Here is a 20,249-nt window from a genome sequence, read left to right as displayed (position 1 = left end):
CTCCCTTTTGTTAAACACTGCTACCAATTCAAAACGGAAAACAGGAGATGCTTCTTCACACAGAGAGTTGTCACAATCTGGAACAAACTCCCCAGCAATGTGGTTGAAGCTGAAAATTTGGGAAAATTAAAAAATTGACTGGATAGGATCCTTGGATCACTTAGTTATTAATGGACACCAAACGAGCACGATGGGTCGAATACCCTCCTCTCGTTTGCAAACTTTCTTATGTTCTTATGTTCAATTCTGTTTATCTGGCACTTTTCATTAGCTGGTCAGGAGCTCAGTGGGCTGTAGCTCAGGTGAAAACCATTCTAAATACACCCCCAGAGGTTTATTTTAACTGTAGCCTAAACTATAGGCCTTTGCACACTGGATCTGATGATGCAGCCAATTTTTTTACGGGTGTGAAGAGAGAAAAAACGAGAGTGTGCATCCCTATTTCACCTTGCACTCTGAGTCCATAACTCTCCGTAATACGATAGTGATGCGTCAATTTTGGAATCGAAACAAGTTCAATTCGATCCAATTTTATGTGCGTTAAAATTTACATTGACCAATGAAAATGACAGGAAGATGTGGATTAATGCAGGTTATTTGTGTCCTCTGGAAAAGCTTAATCATCTGTGTCTAACCACAAATAAATATACAACAAAGGAAACAAAGACTACAATGAATAAGAAAATATATGGCAAGCTATTACAGAGGGGCTTGGCAGGAATGGTACCTATTGATTTAGCTCAGTTTCTCCTAGAAAATGGTTAAGCACAGATAAACAACACAAATGTGACTTACATTATTTATATTTAAAAAAGCACTTTCAAATAGATACTTTTATTTTTCTGCTTTTGTGTCATATGGTGAGATGTAGTTTTGTGCATTACTGTTTTTTGTGTACCTGGTGTGGTTTTAACGAATCCAATGTGCAATGTCCTTGATGGAGAACTTTTCAGATGATGGAGAACAAATGACGTATTGAATCCAGTGTGCAATGGCCTTTAGACTTGTGTGCTGTAATTAACCTAGATTTAATGTCACAGTGCTTTTTAATAACGCTTAATGCAAGACAATGCAACATTAATATTTGAGTGAGTGATCAAAATCAATCGAAAAATAATACATAACCAGAGTAAATAAACTAAAGAAAGTATATGTATATACACACATTTTTGACTACATTCTGCCTGCAGTCAGTATAAAATAGGAATAATTTAATTTAAATGCAAATCTCTACAATGCACAGTGAAGCAGAGAAATGTTGGAAAGTTGAAGGGCTCAGAAATATGCTGAATAAATCTGCCCTATGTTATTGAAGTCCTAATAAGACTTATGCAACATTACACGTGCTCTGTATACAGCATGCTTAAATCCCCTTCCTCTGGCAACCTGATCTGGGCATGGTGACTCAAAAAGAAAGGCTCCAGGTTGAAATGACATTAATCATCACACAGGCAGTCCTGGGCCACACTGCTGGACTCCCACCTCCAGCAGCGTGCTCCCCAAGCCATTACCAGAAAGGAATAAAACAGAGAAGTCTCCGTGGGGGGGGAGGCAGTGTGGCACAATAAACACAAAGTCATCATCGATGTCATTTTCTGTACTGACAAAAACAAACAGACAGAAGAATGTTCCCCACTACCACTGGCCAGGAGAAGCATTTCAAGGCCCTCTTAGATTGTGAATTATGCGGTAGAGTAGAGTACTGCATTACCCATTTTCCCTCTCACAATGGCCATGTGTCCAAAAAACTAAAACAAAACAAAGACCCCAGAAATAGGGCCAAAGGACACATTCCTTTCAAAGAAACTATATATACTGTATAAAACATCATGACCATATGAGATGAGTGCGCAGGTCACATTTTGGTTCTATTGCAGTAACTTCCTGTCTGGAATTGGTTTTAGAATTTGGTTTGTGCTCTTAAGAACTTGCTGTGCTCTGTATTAGACAATGAGAATAGGCTCAGTCTTTATACCATGGCACGGAAGCTATATCTTCATCCTTAGTTTGTTTATCTTTTAGTTCTGTTGACATGTTGCATCCATTTCCATACCATGCAACTATACTTTGCAAGGCCTCTTGTGTTGTTGAGCACCATGTTTTAATGTTGTCAGCTGCTGTTAAAAATAAATACATAAATAAAAAGGGGTGTGTGTTCTGTATTGGGATAAAGGCATAAAGACAAGAACAAAAAAAAATATTAATTAAAAGGGCTGACTGAAACAAATGGACGCTATTTCATGCTTCCCTGTGCACTGGGTTTGAGATTGCTCAGGGGGGATTGCAGAACATGCAGAATGCTCCTTAACAATCTCAAAGGTCGTCTGAGTCTGCAACGAAGTATTGCCGAGAAATCCAGTTTCAAATCATAACCTCACACTGGAGACTGACACATATGTTGAAAATCAGTGAGGGAATGCTTTCTTATTCACTAGAACCACATTTTAATGATGAGATTGGGTACTGATATGGAAACTTGATGGGAAAATAACAAAGGGAAAAAATATAAATAAATATACAGGCAGTATGTTTGACACATGTGCCTTTCTATGAATTCAGTAATTAAAAAAAAAGATCTGGTTTGGTTTGTAATTTTATCCACTCACAATTGGATATGTTTCTTTCTTCTTCTTCTTCTTCTTAGACCACTTGAAAGTCGACTGCATTGCGGTCTTAACCATAACTGCAATCTGACCTTAACTGGCATTTCACATCTAGTTTAAAGCCCATAACTACAGATAACTACAGGTGTGTGAATTCTTCTCCCCTGCGCTCTCTTTTTATGGAGAGCTGGGAAAACTTTCACGTTTGGTTCACAAGAGGAAATATCTGCTGTTAATCATGTACAAAAAAAGTGGCTGGATTTAAAAGGAGCCATTTGCTTATTTGCAAATGTATTCCTATTCTGGCTCTGCTGTGCCCAGAGGCTCTGCTGTTGTGTTGACTATACACCATAGTTTATTTTCAATTCAACATCTTCACTGTGTGTCTTCTGGCAATCTCTACAGCTCTCGTTTGATAAACATTTGTCTGGGAGCATTTAACAGGAAGTAGCCCATGCAGAGTCTCTGTCCAAAATTGCAGGGAATAGGGAACTGGGCTTTTCAATGGCAAATCCACCTCAGATTTTAGACCCAAAATAGCAATCCTCAAGACCACTGCTGTAGCTCCAAACATCAAATAGGTTTCTAATGACCAGTGCTGCCACTCATTCTCAACCCATCCATGGTTTGTTCATGGACTAATGTATACCATAGGGAAAGCATAGTAGTAGACATTACTGAGCTAACTATAGTGTACATGCAAATTCCATCCTGTGGACATGGTCACCAATAAATATATCTAGCAGTGAGGGTAATGCTATGAAAGTGGGAAAAAACAAACCAAGAAAACAGACATACACACACTGCTAATGAGCACAGCAGACTATAACGCTAGTGTCCCTGGAAACCAAATGAGGGTATTTAAAATCAGCTTTGTCTTCACTCTGTCGTTAATTTTCTCATACAAAACTCTAATATTGATTTCTCAAGGACCCTTCAGAAGATTATGTAGTGCCAGCTGAAGCATGGGGTTTAACTCATTCCTCAAATGCATGTTTTTCTTCTCCAAACTCAATGCGTGCTCTAAATACAAACGGAATGGCGACCCCCATGGGTTTTTCTATTCAGAACCATCAGCGTCTCAGCCAAACAGGAAAGAATCGGCACAGATTCTGAGTTAATTAAGAGTGTGAACTCTCTCAAAATTGTCCCCAGAGGTGTTCAAAGAACTCAGGGACATGCTTGTACTCAGAAAGAACATGTCAGGGACTTTTATTTTTTATAAACATGATGCAAATGTAATGCTTTGAAATTCTAAGCAGGAAAAAACAAGTCATCCTCATTTTTTTAGTGTTGTGACCCTGCAAAAGAAGGAAACCTGAGGGTTGGGAATTACTGGATTAACTGAAGACAAATACAGCCATACAATCAGTGCTGCTGTGAGTCTTCAGTGGTGGTTGAGGTGAGAAACAAGAGGGAAGGAAACTCTTTGTTATGCAGAAAAACTACCTTTAGAAGTTCACTGTCATGGAAAAATGTTTGATAAGTTTGTTAAAAAGACAACCGCTCAATGTACAGTATCTCACTTTATCAACAGAACAGCTCAATGGATAGCACTCCCGGTGGTGTAAGATTTAGCTTGGGTATGGGTTTATTTCCACACTAAGTTCTTGTTAGAAAAGCTGGAGCTGGAGCTCAAAACCGCTTTTTTTGGTGGAAGTAATTTGTGTTTCAGTATCAAATAACAAATAACAATAATAATCCTAACTTCCCCCCTTAAAAATAGAAGGAAGTCATCATTTGCAGATTCATTTAAAATGTTTATTTGTGTGACCCTGGTTTGTCTTCATAAAACATTTTGGATGTGGCTACACTTCTACACTTTTTAGTTAAGGAAAGATACCCTTAAACCATAACATGCCTGACACAGCAGACACAGTGAAGTAAATACATTCTCCATCCTAGGTCCCAGGTGTCTGAAGTTCTCTTAATTCATAGTAACCTTGTAAACGCAACACAATTATGAGAATGGGTTTCTCCATGTTCAGGGACAAAAACCTTTTCCTTCTAATCTATTTTTAAACAGCAAGTAATGCACAGACAACTGGAGTGAAAAGAGAACTATTCTGTTACCTAGCAACTATGTAGGGAACTATTTGCTATTCATAAAATGCAGTATAGCTTTAGATTGAAGTTAAAGGAAATACAACAAACTTAAGAATGAATCAGCTAATCTTGTTCCTGGGTCAGTAATTCTGCAACCCTATTCTGTTTGGGGCTTTAAAAAAAAAGATAATCTCAATTATCATTGTAACCATTAGGTGCTCAGAATAATCCTTAAAATAATATGCAGCGTGAATAGTAATAACCACCACCACTTTATAGGAGTGGTGTCGTGAAAACAGTCATTCGTGTCCCAGTTGACTCCTCAAATCTAAAATTCGTTCAGAGGATATACTTGATGAAAGTTAACGATGAAACAGAAGTCAATTTCACGTAACTAGTGTCACTAGTACAAAGACATCAGATAATCAGACATCAAAAAGCTTCCAAACAGCAAACAGCTCCAAACAGCAAAGTAAGCTAAAACAGACCCAACAAGTGTTCTCCTTTCCTTGTTGTATGTCAGGTCTCAATTAAACGAGCCTGTTTTTAAACTCTCAACTGCAGCTCTTGCTACAATGAGAAAATCTTGTCTAAAGCTGACATTTAAAAATGCCTTAATAAAAAAATCAATAGCCCTTTGTCTCTCTCTTTCATGTGTCAAACCTTGACATTTCATACGTAGCACCCAAACATTCAATCACAACATCCGAACATACAAAGTCAGATAAAACAAACAATAAACTTTCTCCAGCTCTCTTCATTTAAAACCTGACATGTATTGGAGAAGAGAGAGAAAAGCCCATTCTGAAAGGAACGAGGGATTGGATGTGGCTGTTTAGAGCCTCTGTTTAATATATCATTCACAAACGCATCTGCAGCCAGTACGTACTGCTGTTAAACAGTGAAGCTCCTACTCTGACAGGTCATAAGGAGACACAGTGTGAGGAAAAAGCCTGATAACTAGAATAAGGTACTATGAAAACCTGAGAATGAATTAAATGCAGAATAAAACACAAAAAACAAATGTGTACTAGAGTTACACACAGGTAACTGACCTCGCCATTGTATGTGAATGCATACATAGACACATATATATTTGAATATATGTTTATTTATTTGGGTATGCATTTGTGAATATCTATCTATCTATATATATATATACACATACATATCTATAAACACACATATGTAGCCTATATCTACAATGCATATTTTCAAATATACATATATATATATTATATATATATATATATTACACACATATACACTCACCTAAAGGATTATTAGGAACACCATACTAATACTGTGTTTGACCCCCTTTCGCCTTCAGAACTGCCTTAATTCTACGTGGCATTGATTCAACAAGGTGCTGAAAGCATTCTTTAGAAATGTTGGCCCATATTGATAGGATAGCATCTTGCAGTTGATGGAGATTTGTGGGATGCACATCCAGGGCACGAAGCTCGCGTTCCACCACATCCCAAAGATGCTCTATTGGGTTGAGATCTGGTGACTGTGGGGGCCAGTTTAGTACAGTGAACTCATTGTCATGTTCAAGAAACCAATTTGAAATGATTCGACCTTTGTGACATGGTGCATTATCCTGCTGGAAGTAGCCATCAGAGGATGGGTACATGGTGGTCATAAAGGGATGGACATGGTCAGAAACAATGCTCAGGTAGGCCGTGGCATTTAAACGATGCCCGATTGGCACTAAGGGGCCTAAAGTGTGCCAAGAAAACATCCCCCACACCATTACACCACCACCACCAGCCTGCACAGTGGTAACAAGGCATGATGGATCCATGTTCTCATTCTGTTTACGCCAAATTCTGACTCTACCATCTGAATGTCTCAACAGAAATGGAGACTCATCAGACCAGGCAACATTTTTCCAGTCCTCAACTGTCCAATTTTGGTGAGCTTGTGCAAATTGTAGACTCTTTTTCCTATTTGTAGTGGAGATGAGTGGTACCCGGTGGGGTCTTCTGCTGTTGTAGCCCATCCGCCTCAAGGTTGTACGTGTTGTGGCTTCACAAATGCTTTGCTGCATACCTCGGTTGTAACGAGTGGTTATTTCAGTCAAAGTTGCTCTTCTATCAGCTTGAATCAGTCGGCCCATTCTCCTCTGACCTCTAGCATCAACAAGGCATTTTCGCCCCCACAGGACTGCCGCATACTGGATGTTTTTCCCTTTTCACACCATTCTTTGTAAACCCTAGAAATGGTTGTGCGTGAAAATCCCAGTAACTGAGCAGATTGTGAAATACTCAGACCGGCCCGTCTGGCACCAACAACCATGCCACGCTCAAAATTGCTTAAATCACCTTTCTTTCCCATTCAGACATTCAGTTTGGAGTTCAGGAGATTGTCTTGACCCGGACCACACCCCTAAATGCATTGAAGCAACTGCCATGTGATTGGTTGGTTAGATAATTGCATTAATGAGAAATTGAACAGGTGTTCCTAATAATCCTTTAGGTGAGTGTATATGTATATGTATATATGTGTGTGTATGCATATATATATATATATATATATTATATAGTAATACATAATTGTATATATATATATGCATACACACATTATATAATTCACACTATACATACAGCCCATTTATTATTCAAGAGCCCGGAGAAAATATATTTATGCAAACACATCAAATGGATCTTGGGGCTGCTATGATTGGCTCACTGTCAGCAGAGCACGTCTCAGAGGACACCACAGTGTAGGAGGTGTTTTTCAGGGGTTAATGATCCAACTGAACAGGTGTTGTGGTTAAGATTTTAAAAATGTATGGGAAAACAATCACTTCATCTTTAACAGAACACTCATCACATCAGCACAAAGATCAGGAGAGCTGCCCTTGTCTGAAAATGACTTCTTGATCAAGCCCCCTGGGGCAGAAACAAAACAAAAATTGATACAGATGGGCAAAGACTATAATTAAAGCTGATTCTGTACCCTGCTGTAGTGGAGAACAGGCTTTACATTTTGACTACATTTCATGATAGAGTTTCCAAGACCACCATCATTTACGGTTTCTTCCATATTTTAGTTGCAGAAAAAGCGGCCTTATAAGGAAATGCACAGGCAGAACAGGGTTAATGTGCTGTGCAGTAGATACTGCACTGAGACCAAACTAAACTTCCTCACATCTGTTGTGGATTTATTCCAAATGGCAGGTGCTTATGTTCTTGCAATGCAACTTAAAATATTAACTTCATGTGCTACTACGGCATTGTGGGGTGGGATTATTTTACAGTGCATCACATGTACTCAACATCCTTGAACATGCCTGTATTTGTACTAATACACCTCTCATGCAATGTATTTAAATAATCTGCATTGACTGTTCATGGTCCATATATATTCTGTCCTATGCAACATGAAATACAGGATCAACACACGTTAACACATTGAATAGAATTAATAGCAAATTATCCTAAATCAAACAAAAAAGGTTTTGCACTTGATACAACAGTATTGGACATATCACCACATAGTCCAGACAGCACTGCAGTAATATGATGGTATTCATTCTGACCAGAATTTAAATGGTACAGTACAAGATAATAATATGTATATATCACCACAATTAAATCACTGGGACAAACATTTTCAGATGATCATTTGTTGAGGTTCCTCCTCCTAAATGCATTTGCCTTCCATCAAGACTCCATCAAGGTTTGATTGGCAATGCACCGTGCTAATCTGTCAGGCGACAGCATTTCAAACTAATCACAACTGACTCACCTACACTCGGCAGCCGGCGCACAAAGAAGTTCAGTTAGGGGGAAAGGGGTTCTCGGTGTGGGGATTTTTTTCTTCTTTTTTCTCAGGGAAAGAGCGCACATCTGCAGCTGAGACCTTGCACCTCCCCGAGCACCTTTCTCTTCCCACGGATGAGTCACGCAAACAGCCCCGGCTTGCAGAGGAGAAAAAGGCGTCACATTGAAATCAGATTCCCATTGTTTTGACTGTGACGACAGCTCTGGAAATTAAAACGCTGCGCTCTCCCAGCTTGTGAAAGGCTCATACTCGAGCGAGCCCCGCATCAGCGTCTGCGCTGCGATGATCCTGTCAGTGGCGGTGCAGGCTGTGGTACATGCCTTTGTCTCTGAGCTCTCTCTCTCCCTCACTCACTCACTGCATCCACGTTACTATGGATATTCTGCCACATCGAGACACAGGCTTTTGCATGCTCCCTCGCAGCACAGGTGACTGAAGTGCACTGCCTGTGCTAAAGCCTGCCCCTTAGGCAGCACAGCCCCACAATGATTTTAACCCCTCTATTGCCACACTGCTGCAGTTTTCTCCGATCCCTGCAAAGGCTGCCTTTGTCTAGGACTGGAGCATTTTCCACTGACTGCAGTCTCTGCAAATGGTCTGATTGATAGAAGCAGCTGAAGAAATGTTCAAGCTGGGCTGCAGACAGGAATGGAAAGTGCTATTCTCCTTATAGATATTTAAAAAAAAATATTAATTGACTGAACATCTCAAGAATGACCTGATGGAGCCTTTTTACAGGGATTGGTACAAAATGTATTTCTTTGTGTGTTTTTTGGTCGGTTATTTATTCATTTGTATTATTCATTCATTCATTCATTCATGCATGCATTTCTCGTATAGCAAGCAAATCATGCCATCTGTAATGCTGCTTTAAAATGAAATGCTGTTATATTGATGAACACAAAAGACTTAAGAAAATTGAGCAAAATACAAACAATTTTGAATATCTTCTACATTAAATAATTTCTGTATATTATTATTATTATTATTATTATTATTATTATTATTATTATTATGTATGGATTATTTACAAGAAATATTGGTTTATGATTTACAAGCGGGTAGGAAACACGGTTGATGTGCACATACATGCACTCACACACAAACAAGCACAAGCAAGACTTTTTATTTGTCAAATCAGGATTCTAGACCTCGCAGGAAAGATGGGGAGCATTTGAAACTATGAGATTAGACCAAACAGGTGGAGCTCAGGATGTGTTAGGGGTGACTGTTTCCTTTGAAATCCAATCATTCACAGCTCTGGGCATTACCTAAATTCGTCCTCATGAAAGCCAGCAGAGCTCCCAGGAGCGGCCGGTGCAGCGGTGTCTGTCCATGCAGAAAATCCACCCGATTGTATTTGCTTGGCCAAAGAATGCCTTTTCTTCACCGAGACACCAACAATAAGCATTAGCCCATCAGAGCGACATTTATTTGATTATCCAAGGCTAACTGCTTATGGACAGAAGTGAGGTCTTTGCAGTAGATTATGGTTACATGATCATTTCCTATTGATAGCGTTGCAAATCTGATCATTACAGCCAGTCCCTGCTATGAAGAATCTCTGCCGGAGAACGGTGGATGGCAGGGTACTTCGGGGCTGCCCAACAGTGCGCCTGCAAAAGCTGCCAGGTTAGCAGTCGGTCAGGCTGTGAGCTGAGTGGACAACAGGAGGAGATAGACACCCAGGGGCTCCTTCCACAGCCCTTATCAACAAAACAACCTTCCATCCAGGCCTGGCCTCAAGCCCACATGGTCTAGTATGGCCATTGGCTGTGGTCTGGTGGTAAGAGTACAATCTCACTTAATTCTGGATGCCCTTCCAATGAAGAGTATTTGTATTATCTCAACACCAGCTGTTGGGTGTCACCACATGTGACCCTTTGGCTTTGGTTTGTAATGCTTTACCTGAGACTGAAGAGGAGAACACCGCAAAACAGCAATATCTTTAAAAGCCTTTCACTGTAGCCGTAGCATTGCATATTAAGGTCAACAAACTGGTAAGTGTTTAAGTGACAAAACTGGAAAATAAATACATTTATTAAAGCAATCAAGCACCAGGCTGTGTGTTTTTGAATGAACTTTGGCGAACTGTGTTTCAATTAATTGGGGGAAAAAAAAGGGAAAAGGAGCTAAAATGAATGTTACAACCAGCTCCTATGAGGATGCACCTAGGTTGCAACTCTGGATCTGAAGAATATTTTAATAATCTCAGATCATGAGCTGTGTAAATAATCAATGAGCAAGCCTAGAAACAAAGGTAAAATTAACAATACAAAAAAATCAGTTTGAATCTCCTAGGACTCAGATTCAAATGTAGACGGTATGCGAAAACCTTTGAAACCCTGCAACTTATGCCAAAAACAAAAGTAATCTATGGGAATGGCAAAGCACTACATTTTCAGAAAAAAGAAAAGAAATCTCTGTTGAGATGTACTCTTATCGGATGAGACCTCATCATCATTCTGTGTTTCTCAAAGACCTGTTATAGGAAGACAAAAGGAAGATATTATATCCTGTCTATCTCGTTAACATAAATAAAAGAATACCAGAGGTAGTGTGGGATGGCTATTAAAAACGCCTCTTTTTCCCTGAGAGTGCGGCACTATCTGTCTTGTTCAAACAAAAGCAAAATATCTATGTTGATTTTATTTTTTACCCAGGAAAGATCGTTTTTCGTTCTGCAGAACTGAACAATGAGCCATACTTATATATGTGCATGGAAGAATGGTGAACCCTTAATTAATCTATATTAATACATTCTCTGGCAAAATGTGAGGGGTTTTATATAAAGGGCAGGCAGAGAGACGATGGAGGAGAGAGCTATGGCAAGGATGAGCTCAAACTATCTTTGGTTAAAGTTAGTGGAGAAAAGGGTCAGGGTGAGGAAACAAAGCTAAAATCGAGAGAACAGAATGCTTGGCATATTTAACTTTCATCTTCACAAGAAATAAAATTATAGTTCGGAGGAACACACACAATGGAGGAATACAGAGTGACGGAAACGGCTCTCTACACCGCACAAGTCTCTATGGCAACCAGCAACTGTCATGGCAACAAGTTATTGGTCCTCAAAAAGTAAAATGGTTATTACTTAATTGAAGCCTTTCATACAGGTTTTCATGGCAGTCTTAATTATCTCTTACTGCACAGAGAAACACTCCAGATTTGGTTGTATCGGTCATTCAATTTTATTAATAGTGTTTTATTAATGATCCTCAGTGTAAAGTATTGTGTATTCTGGGCCACTGCATTTTAACTTACACATACAAAAAAATAATACACATAAACAAATATATATATAACATAATAATAATAATAATAATAATAATAATAATAATAATAATAATAATAATAATGTTGGTATAAGACTTCATAAACACTAATTATTAAAGAGAAGCAAGTAACTGCAACACTTTTATTGGTATATTATTCTTCATTATGAGAACATAGAATATCAAATGTGATGTTGAATGCAGCGCTGCTGCCTCACAGGTCCAGGGTCCCGGATCGGGGGGCCTGTCTGTGTGAAGTTTGCATGTTCTGCACGTGTCTGCATGGGTTTTCTCCCATCATCAAGACATGCAGGTTAGGTTGATTGGTCTCTCTAAATCTCTAAGTGTGTGTGCGCATGTGCGTGTGTGCATTTGCGTGTGTGTGCGCATGTGTGCATGTGTTGCACAGCGATGGACTGGCATCCCATCCTGGGTGTATTCCTGCCTTGCCCCCTATGCCTGCCTCGGCTTCCGGTTTCCCTGTGACCCTCGCCAGGATAAGCAGTTTCGAAAATGGATGGATGGATGGATGGATGTTGAATACCATTTGAAATCGAAGGCAATGGAGTGAATTATACAAGACCTCTCGTTTAAAGCATACATACCCCCTACTTGAGACAAGAGTGCCTTAAATAAGCATGTCACCTCTCTGACAGTGCCAATACAGATGTACATTTATATGTATGTCTATATACATTTTTAAAGATCAGCCCTGATCCTATTGCACAAACAAAAACAAGAGTTATTCTGCAATGTATATATAGTACTGCAGTATGCAAATTAATCAGCTATAAACTCTCAAGAAATATGTTCCTTAACAAAATAAAGGGAAAAAACTAATATAATATATTTAAAAAAAAAATGCATTTGCATTCTTCCTATCTCCAACTGCATGTGCATGTATTATTTCAAATGGGTCTCTTTTTAAGTAAGAAACACTGGAACCATCTAGTGGAACAATATCTAACTACAGTTTGCCCATGTCTTTTGTCATTGCTATGTATTTATTTATATTTATTAATCTATATATTTAATAAAATCACATAGTTCAGTACATCATCCCACTTCACAATACCTTGCACTATTTAATATTGCTCCATAATCCTAACCTTTAGATGGCAAATTGAGTATGTAAGACAATGTCCATTTTCAATAATCAGTCACAACACAGCAGCTAAAATATCTGTTTTTAAGAACATCTAGTACATAATCCCATCAAAGCAATACAAGATCCGGCTAATGCAGCTGCTACAATCCTACATCACAAACAGATTGGTTTTTATGGTTTGCATTCACAGCCTCCTCTATTGTAAGAATTGTCTCTGCTGCATCTGTTGCCCCGGGCAATTGCATTTATTAACTGTAGCTTACTTTCTTCTCTAAATGCGCAATAAATTCCTCCTTAAGCAAGCAAATGTGCATGACCTCTTTTTCACCAGGGCAAAATAAAAACAGCCATAGGATTTACTTTTCTATTAAGGGTGAAATATTGGCCTTGCCCTAGAATTCCACCTCTTGCAATAAAATTCCTGCAAAAATAATACATATATATACAGATAATTAAATATTCTGAATTGGATTGAATATTGCCATACATGCAGGACTTTCAGTTACATTAAACACAAATTATTATTATTATTATTATTATTATTATTATTGTTTTTGTAATTAGTATTAGTGTTGTAATTTGAAGACTAAGATTTTTAAAAACATTAACCATACATCTGTCTCAACCTCCTTTAATAGCTCATCTGCCATCCCCCACCTATTAGAGAGAGCGGAGCTTAGAAAGTCATTGCATGCATTTGCTTTTATGTTTAATCAGCAAGTAGAGTATGATTTACATCTTTCATGAATGGATACAAATAAAACATACCAAAACTATTGTTTTTGTAGATTTCTTCTTAAGGAAAAACAGTGAAGGACACAGTGGCATGGTTTTCTTTTTATGCAATCTCAAGGATTGTGTATCTGTATTAAAAACCAAAAACCAAAATCTATTAGGATTTATATATTTTAATGCTTTTCTTTCAAACTGGCTCCCAAAAACATAAACCCTATCACACCTAACATGTCTTTTCCCAGTTTTTAAAGATCTATCTTTTTCAAAAAAAGCAATGAGGATTCAAAGGAAATTTTCAATCTTTTCCCGACCCTTAAAGGAAGTTCCTCTTGACTTAAATTGTGAGAGTTACACGCGACAGTAAGAATTATGTAGAGTTAATTAATAGCTAAAGCTCGTCAAGCTAATCCCTTCTAATGAATCTCTCGTAACCTTTCTTGGAAGTAACCCCCTTCTGCCAATTTATAATTGGTAAATACATCATTAGGCATCAATGTCTATTGATGTCTTTTTTATGTTAGAGCACAGAGTGTACAAAGCATAACATTCCTCTGAAGCAACACCACAGACCTATATGTCAACAGAATATTTAAACCTTACCCAAGATACCTGCAATTTCCAATTCAAGTCAATTCAGGGTTTACAAACTGATTACTTGCGACTGCAGAAAAATAGACTGCATGGTTTTCCCAAAAACAGTCTTCTATAGCACACTTCCAGCTGTCTGTAAAACTGCAGAGAGATTAATCATAGTCTGCATAAACTAATCGTACGCTAAACTAATTAAAATGGCATGTTGCACTAAGTCCTATCAATTTGGGGATTGAAGGGTCTGAACACACAGCATTGATTAGCTTTGCAGATAATCTTCTGAGTAGTGCAGTGAAATCCATATCACTGTACAAACTGTATTTGAGAGAGTCTCTTTTCTCACCAGCAATTTCTAAGCAAGCGACTCGGCACTGCACGCAACAATGGCCATCTAAAGCATACAGCTTCCTACACTGCACTGAACCACTAGGTTTCTTTGGTGCTCTCTAGAGGTGAGAAAACAAATCTCAATGTCTTCTATAGCTTCACTGCACACATCTGACAAACACTACAAGTGGTTTAACATACATACATGTATACATAAATATGTCATAATAGTACAGATATAATAAACACATACATAGTGACATAGAGAACAGAGAGTAAGAGTAAAACTGAAAGTAAGAAGTATAGAAACAGCTAATTCTCCTGAAGAAACATATAAAAGGTACGATTCTATGCATTTTCACATTACAAACCTGACCCTGGGGAGGGGCACAGAATAAGGATCGGAGAACCTGGTTACTTACGTTGATCAGCTCGATTTCCCAGATCTTTTTCACAAGGTCCATGGATGTGTAACCATTGATCAGGAAGGACTTAGTGTAGTCCCCCAGCTCCAAGGACTCCAACCATTCTGCCACCGACGTTGGGTTGTTTCCATCATAGCCTATTGGTCTCACCTAAAAGAAGACATGCATGTGAAGTACTAATGACATAGACCAGCTTGTTGTCATATTTTTTGGAGGGCCGGTAAAGTTTTTGTGTTCTTATGATGAGGAGAAATGTAAATATATACCCGACAAAACTACACATACCATATTTTGTCTCATGAACACTCCTCACGAAATTCACTTTTCCCAAGGTCCCCACAAAAGGTAACGTGTGCGTTTCTCAATGAACACAAGACTCAAGACCTTGTAGTGTGCAATTCGGTTGATATAAAAGGTCTCTGTGCTGAAACAATCTTGACACACTTTAACCACACACAACAACAAAAAAAAAAAAGAAAAGGAATCGCTGCATGGACGCAAGTGGGATATTTCAACTGAATCAGAACATCACAGTAAAAATGGAAATGTATCCTTTAATACGACATGAAAGATGTGCATTGCAGTCTCTTTATAGAGCTGATGTTTTCTCTGATGATGTTCTTGATTTAGTTTTTAGTTTAGTCTTTAGTTCTGGTTCATGTATTGCTCATACACAATTGTGGGGCTTCTGCTGTCAAATACACAAAGCTTTTATACAGTTTTAACATCTTACAAAATGCTTGATGGAGGCAATGCTCATCTAAGAGAGAGAGAGAGAGAGAGAGAGAGAGAGAGAGAGAGACTCTGCTTTTTAAGTTTAGCTTTGAAGAAAAGTTATTCATTCATAGAAGAAAAATGCTGAGTTAGGAGAAAATGTTTTTTCTTTAACTACCCAAAAAGGGTGGCTTATCTTAGCATGCATTCATGAGCTCCACTTTCTACAGGACAGTCAGTAGCAGAGTCGACCTTAAGATACAGCACAATCCCATAATAAATAAATAAAACCCTAACAATTGTATTAGCTGCTGAGCTTGCACATAGTCAGAGATTAGAATACATTTGGTGATGTGACCTTAGGGGATCTCTGTGAAGCAAATGACTCCCAAAACTGTCAGAATGAGAAATCAGGTTATGTCACTCATCCAACCCCAACCCCTTTTTTTTCCTCCAGTCTTTACAAAGACACAGTTACTAGAAGCACGATCATGCTTCATTGGTAGGCTTAATCTCTACAGGAATGCATTTTCCACACAGTACTACCAAAACCTGAAGCGATGTCCCATCTGAATCTTGTTTCTTCTTAGATAACCAAGTATAAACGCAGCCTAATGGACTTCACAAGTTTGGAGGGAAAAGTATCTGTAACCCAAGCCTAGACTGACACCAATGAGACAGTTGAGAGACAACTGGAGCAAGCTGATTTGACATTTCAAACCTCTATGAATCTATGTAAACTATATATAAACAGACATTTAGATCCTTGCTTTTCCAAATTATCACAAGAAAGCATTTGACTTTTATCATACAACAATGTTTCAAGATTACCTCATTGTGTCCTCGCTATGGCCCATATAATGCGACGTACTGTAGCGAGTGCAGACGGCTCATTGCCTGCGCAATGGCACACAAGGGCTGTCTGCATTACTGCACACCTAGATTCCATTACACAGCAAGAGCAGGATGTATAAACAGTGCAGACCCTGCTTCATCCCTTGGTGCCAGTGTTGGTGTGCTTGTATGTCTGTGTGCATGCTTGCTTCCAGTGTTTTAGCATGTGTGAAGAAGCAGCGAGTTATAACAGCGAAGAGAAGCATCCAGGGTTGTCATTATATGAAGTGGAAATAACTGCCGAAGACCCCTTAGCTCTTTAAAAGCCAACAAAAGATCACAGATGTTTTTGTTTCCTTCCCACCACGTTACCCAAATATATGGGAAAACATGTTTGACATAAAATCGGTGTCACCCACAATTGTAATGACTGAATTACTGGCAGATACTGTAACGAGTGAGGAACAAGCTCCACTTATGAAGTGTGACAAGTAGGAAAGGCTTACAGAATTAGTATGCCAATTATTTAACAGAAACAAGGACGGGACTGTGAAAGGAGACGCACTGAAAAAAAAATCTCTCAGTGCAATATAATGGAACGCTTATGAAGGCCGTGGTGTTCTGGACGGGTCTGGGTCTGGACCTGGACTTACCCTGGGAAGGAGCCGAATCGCCTGCAGAAGCCGCTGTCTGTGAGCCGAGTTTAGGATCCCAATCTCCAAGAGATCCTGGTCTTCCACTACGTTACTTCCCTGTAAACAGAAGGAACAGGGTGAGAAGAAAAATAAAGAAATAAATACATAAATAAATAATCCCAAACAAAACAAACCGTAAATCCAAAGATATGCCTGGGCTCCTGCAGAACGACGCTCAACACCCTAAAGTAGCAGCAGGTGAGTGACAGCTGGTCAGGACACAAGCTGTGCAATGAATAATTTGTTAGTTTTGCATTTGGTGCTGCTTTCTTTCGAATGTCATTTAAGGACAAATATTTCCTTCAGATCTTGCTATAGATGTGGAAAAGTTGTATTCAAAATAAAACAAAAAATATATTCTACCCATAAACTGAGCCATTAAGATTTGTTATGTGTAATTACAGGTCTAACCGATGCATTACATTGGCCCACAATAATAACAGGTAAGCTTCCAAAGCATCAAAACTATGCATGCAAGAGGAAAGAAAAAGGGGGTTAGGATGCTCTTTCACAATACGCAGTCTTCTGCATTCCACACTGGAATTTAATGTAATTCTACTCTGTATAATCAGTTATCCTTCGTCTTAATTCACAACTTTTTAATGTAATGTCTAAACAGAACTTTACCATTCTTTTCTAAGTTAAAAATGTTCTCAACCAGTCATATTCCTTACAGCAGTGGTGCCCAAACACGGTCCTGGAGAGCCCCTATCCAGTAAGTTTTGTCAGTAACTAATTTAGACAGACTGGAACCACATTGAAGTTATTGATCAATTAAGCAATTATTTTGTCCAATTAAGAGAATTCAGGTCATTTGAGGGCTGAAAAGGGTAGATCATTTTCTTTATACTAAATCTTTACATAACTTCATTTCACAAATCACCCACTTAATTGATCACATTGAAATGGTTCCAGGTGTTAACAATTGATCATTAAAGGTTACTTATAAAACCTTGAGGATTGGGTTTAGGCAGCACTGCCTTCAAATATCAAATATCAATCAGATTTGGTGTGTAAAAATGTTAATTGTAAAAAGTAATGAGGCGATAATACTTTGATTAACTCTTTAGATCAATTTCACTGGAGTGGCTTGATTCATCTGCAGGTCTGGGACAGATAACCATGTTAGTTAGATCAACCGTGAATTTCACAGGACCTTAATTACAGCCTTCATGTCCAACCCATTGTTTGAGGTTTTAATATAATGCAACATAACAAATCAAAACAAGAATTGTTAATGTAAAAGAAACTCTCACAATAACTTCACAGTTGAAGGCACAGCATTAAAGTTTATGTGTTCATTTGGAAATATCTTGGGATAAATCAGACACACAAGGAATAAATAAATCATTCAGTGAAACTTCTGTCCCTAGATGGCACATAATGAAGCAGTCAGGTAGTCAGCGGCGGATTCGGCAGTGGATTATAGAATATTACTGCTTCAGACTAAAATAAGCTATTAGATACTCAATAGTTGGTAGACATATCTAACATTGGGTCAACTTACTGAATTTGCGCACTTTCGACTGAGTCAGTGTGCCAACATTATGCCAACAATACAAGCATGTTTTTTATATATATAAAAATAATAATTCAAAAGGCATTAATCTCACACTTCAATGTTGTTAATTTTAAAAATTATTTTATGCCATTTGCCTTAAATTTACACAGATTTTGCAGCCCTATGAGGCTGTCTACAGCAAAAGCCCTGCTGGGATTCTTGTGGAGAAATACAGTGAGGGAAAAAAGTATTTGATCCCCTGCTGATTTTGTACGTTTGCCCACTGACAAATAAATGATCAGTCTATAATTTTAATGGTAGGTGTATTTTAACAGTGAGAGACAGAATAAAAACAAAAAAATCCAGAAAAACACATTTCAAAAAAGTTATACATTGATTTGCATGTTAATGAGGGAAATAAGTATTTGACCCCTTCGACTTAGTACTTGGTGGCAAAACCCTTGTTGGCAATCACAGAGGTCAGAGATTTCTTGTAGTTGGCCACCAGGTTTGCACACATCTCAGGAGGGATTTTGTCCCACTCCTCTTTGCAGATCCTCTCCAAGTCATTAAAGTTTCGAGGCTGACGTTTGGCAACTCGAACCTTCAGCTCCCTCCACAGATTTTCTATGGGATTAAGGTCTGGAGACTGGCTAGGCCACTCCAGGACCTTAATGTGCTTCTTCTTGAGCCACTCCTTTGTTGCCTTGGCTGTGTGTTTTGGGTCATTGTCATGCTGGAATACCCATCCACGACCCATTTTCAATGCCCTGGCTGAGGGAAGGAGGTTCTCACCCAAGATTTGACGGTACATGGCCCCGTCCATCGTCCCGTTGATGCGGTGCAGTTGTCCTGTCCCCTTAGCAGAAAAACACCCCCAAAGCATAATGTTTCCACCTCCATGTTTGACGGTAGGGATGGTGTTCTTGGGGTCATTCCTCCTCCTCCAAACACAGCGAGTTGAGTTGATGCCAAAGAGCTCGATTTTGGTCTCATCTGACCACAACACTTTCACCCAGTTCTCCTCTGAATCATTCAGATGTTCATTGGCAAACTTCAGACGGGCCTGGACATGTGCTTTCTTGAGCAGGGGGACCTTGCGGGCGCTGCAGGATTTCAGTCCTTCACGGCGTAGTGTGTTACCAATTGTTTTCTTGGTGACTATGGTCCCAGCTGCCTTGAGATCATTAAAAAGATCCTCCCGTGTAGTTCTGGGCTGATTCCTCACCGTTCTCATGATCATTGAAACTCCACGAGGTGAGATCTTGCATGGAGCCCCAGACCGAGGGAGACTGACAGTTATTTTGTGTTTCTTCCATTTGCGAATAATCGCACCAACTGTTGTCACCTTCTCACAAAGCTGCTTGGCGATGGTCTTGTAGCCCATTCCAGCCTTGTGTAGGTCTACAATCTTGTCCCTGACATCCTTGGACAGCTCTTTGGTCTTGGCCATGGTGGAGAGTTTGGAATCTGATTGATTGATTGCTTCTGTGGACAGGTGTCTTTTATACAGGTAACGAGCTGAGATTAGGAGCACTCCCTTTAAGAGAGTGCTCCTAATCTCAGCTCGTTACCTTTATAAAAGACACCTGGGAGACAGAAA

General features: G+C 39.0%; 1 protein-coding gene across 9 annotated transcripts in view; it reads right to left on the bottom strand.

Annotated features, from left to right (window-relative positions):
- The window catches only part of anks1b (ankyrin repeat and sterile alpha motif domain containing 1B), a 300,917-nt gene that overhangs the window by 23,591 nt on the left and 257,077 nt on the right, over nucleotides 1–20,249 (bottom strand). For all 9 annotated transcript variants that reach the window (XM_066705629.1, XM_066705625.1, XM_066705627.1 and 6 more), the window contains 2 exons: nucleotides 17,104–17,202; nucleotides 14,900–15,052 (listed from right to left, as the gene is read on the bottom strand). In XM_066705629.1, coding sequence (XP_066561726.1) covers nucleotides 14,900–15,052; nucleotides 17,104–17,202 — 252 coding nt within the window. The remainder of the gene's footprint in view (nucleotides 1–14,899; nucleotides 15,053–17,103; nucleotides 17,203–20,249) is intronic.

This window comes from Amia ocellicauda, chromosome 5 (assembly GCF_036373705.1).
Source record: "Amia ocellicauda isolate fAmiCal2 chromosome 5, fAmiCal2.hap1, whole genome shotgun sequence".
NCBI lineage: Eukaryota > Metazoa > Chordata > Actinopteri > Amiiformes > Amiidae > Amia > Amia ocellicauda.
This window is presented reverse-complemented; position numbering and strand designations above follow the sequence as displayed.